Source organism: Triticum aestivum, chromosome 1A, assembly GCF_018294505.1.
Source record: "Triticum aestivum cultivar Chinese Spring chromosome 1A, IWGSC CS RefSeq v2.1, whole genome shotgun sequence".
Taxonomy (NCBI): domain Eukaryota; kingdom Viridiplantae; phylum Streptophyta; class Magnoliopsida; order Poales; family Poaceae; genus Triticum; species Triticum aestivum.
Window position 1 is genome coordinate 349182501 of NC_057794.1, and position 13714 is coordinate 349196214.

The 13714-nt window shown below is 42.2% G+C and overlaps 1 protein-coding gene across 1 annotated transcript; it reads right to left on the reverse strand.

Annotated features, from left to right (window-relative positions):
- Positions 1-2630: 2630 nt before the first annotated feature.
- LOC123050145 (protein DGS1, mitochondrial) lies at positions 2631-9252 on the reverse strand. The gene is made up of 14 exons (XM_044472985.1): positions 8921-9252; positions 8484-8598; positions 8179-8382; positions 7787-7915; positions 7525-7692; positions 6599-6793; positions 5963-6063; positions 5041-5130; positions 4215-4287; positions 4113-4141; positions 3871-3994; positions 3521-3631; positions 3116-3216; positions 2631-3031 (listed from the first exon to the last, which is right to left on the reverse strand). The coding sequence occupies exons 1-14, from the start codon at positions 9175-9177 to the stop codon at positions 2917-2919; spliced, it is 1812 nt and encodes a 603-aa protein (XP_044328920.1). The 5' UTR covers positions 9178-9252; the 3' UTR covers positions 2631-2916.
- Positions 9253-13714: the final 4462 nt, after the last annotated feature.

Here is a 13714-nt window from a genome sequence, read left to right on the forward strand (position 1 = left end):
AGTGAAAAGAAAAAAGAAAAGGCAAAAATAGAAAACATGAAGAAATGCAAAAGGAAAACGAAAGAACATAGTCTAAGTCGGAAGAAACCGAGAACATAATAAAAAAAATACTGGCAATAAACTCAAGTAATGGGCCCGGTCTGTGGAAGCAATTCCTACGCGCCATGCTAACGCAAAGGACGTCCAAACAGGATTTGTCAGGGCGTTGCCATGTCACGTAGCAGCTAGTGCTCGACACATGACATATTCGAGTTCTTGTGGCATGTGCGGTTCACTGGATTCATGGGCATTGGTGGATGAGGAATTGGCTCAAAAACCTAGTAACAACAACTATGCAAAAACAGTGGCTCTTTACTCTCATGAACTCATTATCACATACTCTCTTCGTGAAGCTCTTAGACACTCTTTGGGCTATATGGACAGCATGTCGCAAGGATATCCACAAGATCATTTTTCAAAATCCCCAATCTATTCATTGTTCAACAGGTTCATCGATTTGTTGGACATGATGAAAGAAATTCCTTCGGTTCCTTCTCAAGGCTAGCCATCCATACCCGTGGTCAACAACCAATGCCTAAAAGCCCCGCCAATGAGCTATGCAAAAATACATGTCAACACAGGATGTTGAAAGGAAGTAGGGAGGGTCTACCGCTGAGGTTTGTAGAGATGCAGGTGGCACCTATTTGGGTAGCTCAGTTCTTGTTATAGGAGCAGTAGATGATCCTTCGATTTTGGAGGCAATAGCTGTAGGGAGGTCCTATCTCTAGCACAAAATCTCAACCTCCATAATTTTGTGGTTGCATCGGATGGAAAGGAGGTTATCGGAGCTATCCACAAAGGTTGTTGAGGCGAAATGGATCCATTATCTGTAAAAAAATCTTCAAGCATCTTTATTTAATTGTCATTTACTTTTGAAGGTCATGCTGTCAATGTCGTAACATATAGTTTAGCCAAGTTTGCCCTTTCATTACGTCTAGGATGTCACGTTTGGTTTGGCCCATCCCATGACTAGAATTGTACCCACATTCTGGGCTTTTGCCGAATAAAACTTGGGTTACCCCTAGAAAAAGTTAGTGCTCAGCATCCCTAAAAAAACTAGTGATCAGTTACGTTACGGAGAGGCGCCCAATAGCCCTATAGTGGGGGTGGTCCAACACACCCTTCACAAATCGGGGAGCAACTACCTAACGGGCATCCTTTTGAGGCTTCCGCGGAGGTCATTTTTAGGCCCCTGGGAGCGCACCAAGTGGTGCCCCCAGCAGCCGCCACGTGTCGTGCATTGGGCGCGCCCTCAGGATTTCTGTTTTTTTTCCTTTGGGTCACGCGTTTTTTCTGGCTTTCGATTTTTTCTTAATTTTCCATTTGACTTTTTAGAAGCACGGCATGTACTTCTATGACTAGTAATAATGTACGTGCAATGCACATTTATATTAGGTAGGATATTAGTTGCATGTTATATTAGGTAAGATATATCTGTTGCACGTTGGTATTTGATAAGATATCAATTACTTTTTCACGGGAATGGTAGGATAGTAATTACATGACAGATTTTATGGGATAACATTGAGTCAAAACATGTTTATAACCAATGGCAGTGGTGGGTAATTAGAGTGTTAAACGTGTTTGATGCTCAACATTGGAGCGATTTGAACATCTAGATAACATGATTTGACGATTGGGATGGTTTAGATCTGCCTCTGTGGGTCTTTTTATATTGGTATAGATAAGCACATCAAGGAAAAGCACGTCCACAATTGTGTTTCCTTTAAAAAAACGCAACATAAGCTTCAATGAAAAGCGTAATTGTGCTTCCCGGAAAGGAACAAGGACAATGTGCTTCCTCAAAAAAAAAGGCAGTGAGTATTGAAAAGGGAAAAGCAGAGCATATGCTCCCGCGAGTTGTGCTTCCCGAAAACGAAAAACCACAACATGTGCTTCTCGAAAAGGGAAAAGTAGTCTGCCCAAAAAAATGAAAAAAATGACACAACCATGCTTTTGGGTTACGCTTTTTTAATTCTAGGTTTCGGTCTTTCTGGTTTCACTTTTTTAGGTTTTGTTTTTGTATTTCTAAGTTTTTTGTCAAAACCTATTAACGTGGGATGTATTTTCCAAGATCTCGGGGTGAAAAATCCAACAATAAAAACAGTTCATGATTTCGACATATGATTCAAGAGTTAAAACGTTTTGCGAAAACGAATATATATAAAAAAAGAACTCACAGGTTACGACAAGTGGTACAATGCGCCACTTGTCAACACGTGACCTTTTTTAGGGTAATCAACACATGACCTTTGTAATGGTTTGCAAGGGTACCACTTAATTAGTGATTTCATCACAATCAGGGTGAGGCTAAACTTTTCACACTTCCCTTATGGGCCTCTAAGATTTTCAGGAATTATTGAAAATATTAAATGGGCTAAAAGCCCAATAATACCTACTCTTTTGTATAAGCCTGTGAAATCCTTTTTTCAGAAAAAGAAAATAAGCCTGTGAAATCCTGTTCATTTTGTTATTAAGAAAGGGAATGCTCTTCAACCTCGGAATCGTTTCCTTTAGACACGAGAAATAAACAACACCAGCGGTGAATGTTCAAAGAAAAACGCCAACGGTGCAACAAACACAAACGAACGGGTAAAAAGTCATGTTTACAGAAGTATATTCCAGTTTAAAGGTCAAATGGGTGTAGCAGCAACGCCACAAGCCCATTGCGTGTAGCAGCAACACACAGATTGCAATAGATGAAACTCAGGAACCCCTGGCGCAAACTTACGGTGTGGTGGCTATCCCGTTGCACAGAGCAAAAGGCTCCGAAGCATTCACATCAAAAGACTATTCTCAAAAAATATGCAAAGTGGATTGCATGTCACCGTATGGTTTCAGGGTAGAACCATCTCAAAAATGAATCACAGCTAAAGTTCATGACAGCGATGGACGTAAGCAGGCGTAGTTCCACTTGAGCCCTTTAAGAACATCCAGCTTGTCCGCCACTCCGACATTAGGCTTTGCCAGATTAAACATGTCATCTCTCAAGCTGCAATGCAAACGCGATTTGGTCCACAGGCCATCCACAATAATCAAGTAGAGAGGCCAGAAAGAGAATTTTTAGATGACTGACCTTGACCACTCGCCTGTTTCCTTCGCATGCACCTCAACAGCTTTGTATAATCTATCAAGGGTGTAGAGAGTCAATCCGAATTTACAGCTCGCCTCCTCGTCCTGTGAAGCAGGAAATTAAGGGAATCAATCACTAGTTGAAAGTTCCTGACAAACGAGCCCATTCATCTCATCAACAGAACATCACTTTCGTCTCAGTTTATTCGTCTTCAAAGTTCTGCCCCCCTCATATTTTGGTGAACGGGCAATATTGTGCAGATTAAAAGCAACCGGCAAGTTTGATAGTCATAATAAGGAAACTAGTTACCCACCAACAGGCCAAATGTGACGTAAAACTTGAAATGGAATATGTGTACACGTCAAAATTAATGCGTAGAATAGACTAAACATCTATAGATAATATTACCATCTCATTAATCATGCATTTCTTGAACTCTTTAAGTCTTCGCTCTACTTCTATGAGTAGCTGCCACCGCTGATGACGTGCAATCCTTCCTCTTCCCTCTGCACCTTGGTCCTATATTATTGTGACAGTAAATGTTAGACATTTAAACTGCAATCCTATTAACTTTTCACACGCCTGTTCATGGTACGAATGGCAAATAGGACATGACCATGGTGCAAACCGCACAAGATGTATAGCACAAACATATTAGAAAGCAACATATGAATGTCTCGAAGACCTATAACCACTTGCGTCAGATGCCTTAGATGTATTGTAATCAAGAAGATAATGAACAGAATCTATATACATACATGCATAGCCCATGCTCGCACTAAAAACAGCAGGAGAAGCAGAAGACCAAATGCAGGCAGAGCTGCAAGAATAGCAAAGTTTATCTCATTTGCCTTGAGAATCTGATCCAGTTCCAGCATTGCCCTGTATAAGACCAATTCAATCATCTCTGGTGTAAATAAATAATATATAAATACAAAGAAATGCACATTTTATCATTATGCATGTAACTAATATTATCAGATATAATAGTACAACTTACTCCTGAAGATCCAGTTTTAGCTTCTGAACCTGAAATTTCCAAGATGGGTGAGAAAAAATGCAAGTTAACTTGAGTTGAATGCACAAGAAACGAAAAAAAAACCTGAATAAGCATGGCTCGTGCTAATTCTCCACTGAACAGATTCTGAATTGGATGCATCGATTCCTTCTCATATCTGCATTTATGTACAATACAGCTCAATGCACAAATAAACAGGAACAATGTCGTCCTTTTTCACACATTACTCAGATGGTTCATAGAATATAAACAGCCAAGACAGCTTTGAAGGAAACAAACACCATATAAAGAACTAATCCATTGCGGGATGAGCCAAAACACATGTAAATTACTAGATATCAAGATATATAAGCAACATGCCTAAAGTATCTGTAAAGCATGCGACTCTCTGGATGCAATTGTAGATATATAAATTGTATTTGTATCGACCGCTTCTTAGGAGTCATGCTGAACAAATAGGTACTATCCCTAGCTTCCTGAAGTTTGTTTCTATCACTCACAGCAGAAACTCAAGTTCGATTGGGATTCTCAAAAATAGGTACTAAACATTTAAATGCAAATGTAAATAAGCATTAAATAAAAATCCACCGAGTGGAATTATTTGCTGCTATGACCAAGATTTTTCACATATTCCATATGACTTAAACTAGTTCAGATGGCTTTCTTACGCCCCCCATAAAATGCTTATCTTTTGTCAGCCCCAGTGCCAACACTATTTTAGTTGCACAAGGGAACTGAAAAGCGATTGAAGATGTCTTTATAAGGCAGAACAGGAAGGTGGACATGTAGTATTGCTCCAGAGTAAGCAACAAGAAATTACAATATTCAAGTGGCCATTGAACTTGCAACAACTGGCTGAAGATACAGGATGAATGAACAACAGTATGTATGGTTAAAAGTTCAGTCTTACCTTTTCATGACAATCTCCAGCAACTCCTGCAATGATGCATCTTGTGCTGGTTTTTCCTTTGAAGTTTGCTCACAAAAGGTAATTAACATCCTGTAACCAGCATGGTCAAATAATGCACAATGTGATTTGGTACTCTATTGCATTTCAGAACATAAAATGCGACGCTAAAGTTTTACATATTCAAGAAAATGCGAACAAATAGATTTTCACTGGGATAATTACGCCGCTCCAAAATGAAGCAATATTATTATAGCAAAATGAAAGTACATAAGGAACAGCATGTAGGCGTTTGGATGAACAAGGTTCTGTTTATATTACTACTCTCTCTCTTTAAAAATGTAGGGTGTACATAAATTGTACTATACTGACTTTGACCAACAATTACTCCATGAAATTAGATGTCGGTAGATTCATATTCAAATGTACTTGCTTATGATTGTGAATTGGTTAAGACAAGGCAGTTTATGTGACATAAAATTGATGTCGGTAGATCCATATTCAAATGTACTTGCTTATGATTATTGTGAATTGTGGTTCTGTTTCACATAACCACATATCAATGGAGAAATTATCAGTTGTCATAAACAATTGAATGCGTTTTACATTTAAAAATGGAGAGAGTAATGGGTGCGGATTGACAAATTGAGTTTGAGTTGGATTGGATTGCTAGACAAAGAACAGTATTGGGGACAAGTTTAGTTGGCCTATAAAAGGCTGCGTGTTGTTACTCATAAGAACAAACAAGAAGAGATCAGTCTATGATTACTATTTTTAACCGTAAGTCCTGTCTCATCTATGATCTGTTTCTCCCTATTCTAGTATCTCATCTCCTCAAAGTCATGCTATAATAGCTCTACTCTATTTCAAGAAAGAACCATGAGTATAATAATTCAGATTAGAGAATGACAGCATTGGGAACAACCTGTGCAATGATTCTTCGGTTAGTTGGACCTCTTCCCTTTCCATTACACGTTTATCTGTTCGCTTGAATGTCTCGAATAGCTCATCTCTAATGGAAATGATCTGCAATTGTCAAAACATAAAAGGCAGTCATGATGTGAGCACAATAACTTGACTGATTTCCAAATTTATAGAAATGTAGACCAGCTTGTAGCAATGCTTTCTGGACTTCAACAGTTCCGCATAAAAATTGAACAGTATTTTGACAATTACAACACCGATGAAGGTGAATATTGACAAGCTTTGTGGCTTATATATGAATATATGCTCATCTACTAAAGCATCTTCATCTTAACATATACAAATGCTCCCGTAAGGAAAACATGAATTCACTTCCATCAATCTGTTACCACCATAAGCAAACACTACAGCCAGTAACGCACAAGGCGGCATGCTTCTTTTTTCAGTTATATGTGACAAACAAACCAATGCTTCTGGCAGGACCTCACACGATATCTTGCATAAGTAAATGTACAACCAGAACCAACCTGAAAAGCCTCTGCCTTCATTAAATACCTTGATTTGCCTTCAGTTAACTTACACTAGAATGCCATATAAGATAAATAATAGTAGAAGACATATAAAGAAAGTGTCTTACTGGTCTCTCAACATGTTCATCCCAGAATCCAGCAACTGACTCCTTAGCATCTTGAATCCAGTTGTCCATGTCAGAACTTCCCATCAAGCTACTATGGCGCAAAAGCCATAGGGAACATGCAGAGAGGCCAATTGCTCCACACGTGTAGGGTAACCAGTATATGGTCATATTTCTTGGCTTTTTATGACTTGAAAGCTATCCGCAAACAAAAACACGCTTCAGATAAATTACGTAATACTAAGCAGCATGTACTTTACATGGAGTGCCATACAAGCTACACATTATCGCTATGTTATCCACAGGATTAATTCAGATACCTCATGCTTGATATTTTCAATTCTGTCATTGGTACTATACTGGTATTGGTATAGCTGTAATCCTACCACCAATTTATAATAAGAAAGCATGTGTGACTGGCATATAGATATAGATAAGCACAAACGGGTAAATATAAAATACTGAAATTAAAACTTTAATACCCCTCCAACAACTCAGGTAACAGAAATCAAGAACCTGAGTTTTATGGCATAGAGGACGAAAGACATGCAGAAGGGTGGCAAACTGGCAACAATCCCCATGACTGGAGGGTAGCTTTTATATATATTTCAGCGAAATATTTCTAAAATCCACCTGCCTGTTTTATCTATTTCCTATTTATATATGTTAGTTATCTATTTCCTAATGATGGTTTCCATCTACTAGAGATGGCACCCCATGAAGAGAGGCACTTGTATCCTGATTTCTTTTAAGACGGACAGAAAAGGAAGGTTCATCCACATCTCTACTCTCACATCCCCCCTGAAGGAGCCGTCACTGCCAAGTTATCCCCTCAAATGTGTTAACCCTGTAATGGTCTAAGGTCATTGTGCTATGAGACTGGGAAGACGATGATCTCACATGTGTCATCGTTGAAATGAGTTACTTACCTGAGAGGAAACAAAACTATCTAGCTTCTGGAGGTTTTCATAGATCAGACTAATAGCATCTGTTGCTAAGGCCTCACTCCATTGTGGACTCTCAACATCAACCTCTGGCAATCTTTCGAAGATAAGTTGAGATGAGTTTTCGTCATGAGTGAATGGTAGAGTTTGCCCCTGAAAACATGTGTTTTAACTAATTAAACAACATAGCATCAAAGAGGCAAAACATGTTACAAATCCAAATATATGGACAACAGGCATTGCATACCTCACTAGCATTTGTAAGAGATACCTCCAATTTGGGGAAGACGGTGTTCAAAATAACAAATAGTGTATGTAGTGATTTATCTGAACTTTCAGTTAATCCTTCTCTGCATTTATCAACTTCAGAGTAAACCTATAGAAGAAGCAAGTCAGAGTTTAAGTTCATGTAAATGACAAGTCATGTAGCACAAAGCAACATTATTCAAATAAAGATAACTTTGAAATTTGACTACAGCGATACAACAGTTTCTTTTTGTTTCCTTTTTTTTGGAGAGCAGGAGCAAGGTTAATCACGAAAATGCTTTTTGACTGTTTTATTCTACTTCACATCAGCAGAAAGTTGAAACCATGGCGCTATTGCTACTTTTTCACGATAAACACGTTAGAGTAGCAAACCTCAGCCAGAAAAGCAGCCAATCGATGTTGCATATTCGTCAGGACAGCAAGTTTTACTGAGACTATATCAGATGCAGAGCCTAAAAGGTACTCGGATGGACTCCCATTGCTCCTGAGTCTAGTTAGTGTTTGACATGTTGCTTCAAGGAAGGCCCTTGGACCTCTTTCAAACATCATAAAGTACATTTTATGTGAGTTTGTTCCCTGAAAAATTACCACAGGCAAAAGTAGGTAAGTAGCAAAATAATATTAACTTCTCTGCATACTAAAAAGGCAAAAAAAAAAGTTATCAATTGACTTAATACCTCAGCTTTGGACTTCCAATAAAGTAAGCTCTTCTGAATGCTATGCAAATCAGATAAAGTATGCTGCACGATATCTTCTAAGATGGCAAAAGCTTTGGGCATCTCACCAGAAACCCTGTTAATAACATATAGTCAAAAGCATTCCAGGTAATTCTTCACAAACAAGGAACACCGGACAGATAGCTAGATGACCAGATCTATGATGCGTTAGCTCAAGAGTAGTGGTGGGTCCTATATTTTGGGTCGAGTGACCAATTCCTGAACACGTTTCTACAAGTTCATCACAGGTCATCTCGTAACCTGTAACACTAAATCCGCACAAATCTACTCCGTTCTGTCAGCAGTCAACGAGAGCACAAAGTACAGCACTACTCCAGCAAAAGCCTGCGCGGCATTGGAATCACAGGCGCCGCGCTGATTCGAGTAGAGGTTCTCACCGGGCGGAGCTTGCGGCGTCATCGTAGATGGGGAGTGGGAGAGAAGGGCGGCGGCGGCGGCGGCGGCGTCTGCGGACCGCCAAGAGGCGGCGGAGGAGATCGGAGGCGGCGACGAGGAGGAGGGAGTTCGGTAGCGTAGGGAGACGGGCGACGAGGGAGTTCCATATGCGAGTGGGCTGTGCCGGAGCTGCGAGAGCGAGGTCAGCGGTCTCGGGCCGATCGCCTGAGTTAGGGCTCCGCGGCGGCGAGGTCGCCATAAGGATCGGGAAGATGTCCGGTTTGAAACTTTAGTCGGGTTCTGGGATGGGTTTGGAGTTGGACATATGGAAGCGCTTCAGACGAAGCACAGGACCGATGGGTCCTGCACAATGTGGAGGAAATCACAATTTCTTTCTGGTTGAAAAATCACAATCTAGTTATCGCGGAAATTGCAAATAGCGCCCGAATTTTGAATTACTATTTTTTGAATCTTTTCAGTTTTAAAAATATGAAAAGATTACACAAGTACTCCCTCCGTTCTCAAATATAGGTTTTTTTAAAGATTTCAGCAAGTGGCTAAATACGAAGCAAAATGAATGAATCTATACTCTAAAATATGTCTAAAAAGACTCATATATCTAAAAAGACTCCATTTGAAATGTCTAAAAAGACATATATTTAGAAACGGAGGGAATATATTGAAACGTACTCCCTCCGGTCATTTTTACTCTGCATATTAGGTTTGACCGAAGTCGATCTCATTCAACTTTGACCAAGTTTATACAAAAAATTATAAACATTCACATAACAACACCAATATCATTAGATTCATCTTAGAATATATTTTCATATTATATTTATTACATATTATAGATGCTAATAATTTCTAATATAAATTTGGTCAAACTTAGCAAAGTTTGACTTTCGGCAAATCCAATGTGCAGAGTAAAAATGACCGGAGGGAGTATACTACAACTAAGAGCAACTCCAACGGGCCGATCCAAACAGACACCGATTTTGTTTTTTTTTGTCGGTTGTCCGCGCGTCCGTATCCGCTTTTTTGTATGGGGCGGTCGGTACGCCCAACGGGGCCAAGACGCATTTTGTGCATGTCCGCGTCGGCATTCGGTCGAACACCTGGTGGGCAAGCTCCCGCGCCGCCTCAACCCGCGTCCCGCGCCCGCGAGCTTGCCTCCACGCCGCAGCTCGGCCTCTTCCCGCCCCGCGGCCGCTGCGCCCGCACGCTGCGATGCATGATTGGCCAGACTTGCTAGCAGTTCATACTCTGCCAGACACGAGCTGTGGTGCGTCGTCGTGACGGATGGGGCGGGCGTGCATGGGCAGGGCCCGGTCGGAGGGTGGAGCGGCAGCGCCAACACGCACGCACGTATATTTGGCAATGGCGTCCGCTGTGCCAGCACTGTACGTGATCTCCATGTCGCTGCCATGCCATGCCATGCTCATGCATGCACGCACGCACGGTTGCTCGCCTGCGAGACTCCTTTGTTTTTGTCCCTGGCTCTGGCTCTGGATGTGGGTAGCTGCACAAGGAAGGGAAGTCGCCCCGCGGCCGCCTGCACGCGCCAGCTCGCGTGCGCGCTCGCGCTCGCCGCGGCCGTCGCGCCAGCTCCCGCGCGCCCTGCCTGCCTCGCTCGCCAGACGCAGCTCGTCCCGCTCCCCGCATCCCGTGACGCCCTCCACGCGCCCGCTCACCGCGAACGCTCCCCTCGCCCGCCTCGCTGCAGCTCACCTCATCGCGCCGCAGCTCGCCCCTGCCCTCCGCGGCCGCCGCGCCCGGCTCGGCCGCATCCCCGCTCGCACGCGCGCGCACTCCGCAGCTCGCCCTGCCCTCCGCAGCAGCCGCGCCCCGCTCGGCCACGCCCCCGCTCGACGAGGTCGCACAGGCGCGCCTGGAGCTCGGGCGACGACGTGGCCGGGCCGTCCATGTGCGGCGGCATGCACCAAGACGGGGAGGCCGGGCACGGCCAAGCGCGGAGCTAGGGAGGCGAGGCGCGGGGGCGGAGGCGCGGAGGGCAGGCCGGCGTTGCTCCAGTGGGGTGGGTGGGTGGGTGGGGGAGAAGAGAGAGGAAAAGGAGGAGAGAGACGGGATAGGACAGATGGGTGGATGGCAAGTGGGCCAGCCGGTACATGCAGACGGACAGAGGGGGCGAAGAGGGCACAAACAACGTTCGCTTTGTGTCCGCTTTTGACCTAAATTTTCTCAGATTTGAGACCAAAATGGGTCCGAGCGGACACCAGACGGACAGTAGGCGAACGCCATGTCTGTTTGGGTCGCCCTGTTGGACTGAGTTTTGTGTCCGGATAACCCAAACAGACAAAATGGATCGCCCCATTGGAATTGCTCTAATTAAACAACAAAAGCGCCTTACATTAGTTACATAGGGAGTACATGTTTTGTAAAATTTTATGATGAAATATGTTTGATATGACCAAGAAAGAAAAGGCATCTAGCCAGCCCGCCATGAGCGTTTCCTTCTGTCCCCGTCCTCTAGCAGCTCCCCTTCGCTGACGACGTCGATCGTCGGCGGTGAGGGCATCGCTCGATCCACGTGTGCGATCATGTAGCTTTTAAGTTTTCGGCCCTGGTTGCTTAGGTTTTTGGGTCGTTCATCGTCTTGATCTCGGTGCTGGTGACGGCGGCACTGATTAAAAAAGCTTCAAATCCTTTCCCGACAAGGTAATCGGACTATGGTTAGGGATGGATTTAGAAACTTGCATGTTCAAGCATGTGGCAACGACATCTTCATGGTGGACTTGTGCCTAGGGCTCCGTCGTTATGATGATGTTTGCTCGAGCGCCTGCATGGAGCTTGAGAGGTAGTCTAGGATGGCAAACTATGGTCTACATCAGCGTCATCTGGAAGATTGTGGATCATGTCTGGTTGGGTGGTTCGTTGCTGGCAGGTATGGTTTCCTCCTCCGACATCTTAGTTGTGCAGGGGTGCCCGATCTGGAGTTTGACAACGTGTCCAGGATGTTGCCCCAGTTTGATTTGAACGACAATAGTTTCGCCTTTGTTTGGCCACTTTGGAGGTCCATAAAGTTGCATATCAATGTTGGAGCCGCGTGAAGCTCGGCTGAGGAGATGATCTGTTATTTTTTCCTTTGGTGGATGTCGTGGTGGTGCCGAAGGCAAATGACGGACATTGGTATCAAGTTCAGAGGATTCTTCAATTTTTATTGTAATTTTCCTTCTTAGATGTGTTTCCTTTATGCAAAGCCTAGCGGGTCTATGTGGCTTATATTATAATCTTTATGATATAAATAAGATAAGACACGTATTATCATGAAAAAATATTTTGGTTTACTAAAGAAACATGAATTCCTAGCACATGTACTATTCACTATAAGAGCATGTTTGGCACTGATCTGCTCTCTAAAATTCAGCTCCCCTCTAAAAAAATGCAAGCTAAATGAATAGCTTCACGATATGCAACTTCGCAAAAAACTAGAATTTGGGATATAACTCCTTGTTTCTTTGAAGCTCTTCAGGGATGCTCTCAAAACTCTAGAAGGCGGAATTGGGGAAAATTACCCACCACTGTCACCAGTAAATGGATAGGCGTTTATTTTCCCCACGTCATTTAATTAAATAGATCCTTTCCATCAAATTTCTCATTCTTAAAGTTGGAGTTAGTTGAAAGCCAGATATGATTAGCTACAACTCCTATGTGAAACTATTTCAAAATGGATTTCAGGAGCGAAGCTGATATTTATGGAGCAAGAGCAGTCTAAACAAGCCTTTAAAGCCCATGCTTTTGTTTCTATGTAGCTCACATAAAAAAAATTATTTTATGGTGGAAATCTGCGTACATGAATTATACATCCATATGTATATGCGTATTATTTTTAGGCCTTTTTGAATCATAAAATGTTAGTTTTTGATTTTTGTGAATTTTAGGGCTTCGTGGAGTTTGTGAGCCAATAAACTAATTGGTCTATGCGTCGTTAATCTATACCTACTAATAAATAAAAAAATTCTGCTCTTTTTAGAACGCCTATCTTTTCCTGAAATCAACCCGCTGTGCAGGCTTAAGTAGCAGAGATAAATTGTTTTTTTTTCATTTTTTATAAAACACTCTGTTTTTCTATTAGTTAACCCGCAGTCCATCTTTAAGTAATGGATGTTTTTTTATTCAATCCATATCTTTTAAACTGTAACTCCAATTTTAACATGTTATATATAAATTTTGATTAAAAATGTGTAAAATCTAAATATGATACGGTATTATTTTACCTAATAACCGTTTTAAAATTCTATTTAAAGTGTAACCTTAATCAATAGCGCATGATTTATCTTTTTTGGTACCAGCGTCGATCTGTGTTGCAAATGAATGTCTCAGCAAAATCAATCTGAAGATGAAAGAAACCATAAATAGTCACGCATGCATGCCTCGACAAAACCTTGCAGAAGAAAAAGGAAGCAGATTGTTCATGATATGCAGAGAGAGACGCCTTAGGATTGATCACATTCAAATATGTTGTGGTTTTCTGAGCACTGAGTGTTGGGGAACGTAATATTTTAAAAAAAAATTGCCTACGATCATGCAAGATCTATCTAGGAGAAGCATAACAACGAGCGGGGAGAGTGTGTTCACGTACCCTCGTAGACCGAAAGCAGAAGCATTTAGTAACGCGGTTGATGTAGTCGAACATCTTCGCGATCCAACCGATCCAAGAATGCACGACACCTCCGCGATCTGCACACGTTCAGCTCGGTGACGCCCTCAAACTCTTAATCCAATTGAGGCCGAAGGAGAGTTTCGTCAACACACGGCGTGGTGACCGTGATGAT

Bases quoted from the DNA above. Each gene is read 5' to 3' on its own strand.
- LOC123050145 (XM_044472985.1), bottom strand. From the start codon at position 9,177: ATGGCGACCTCGCCGCCGCGGAGCCCTAACTCAGGCGATCGGCCCGAG. The intron at 8,599-8,920 runs GTGAGAACCTCT...TGTTATTAACAG, and splicing joins GACGCCGCAAGCTCCGCCCG to GGTTTCTGGTGAGATGCCCA. The intron at 8,383-8,483 runs GTATTAAGTCAA...GTAATTTTTCAG, and splicing joins ATTGGAAGTCCAAAGCTGAG to GGAACAAACTCACATAAAAT.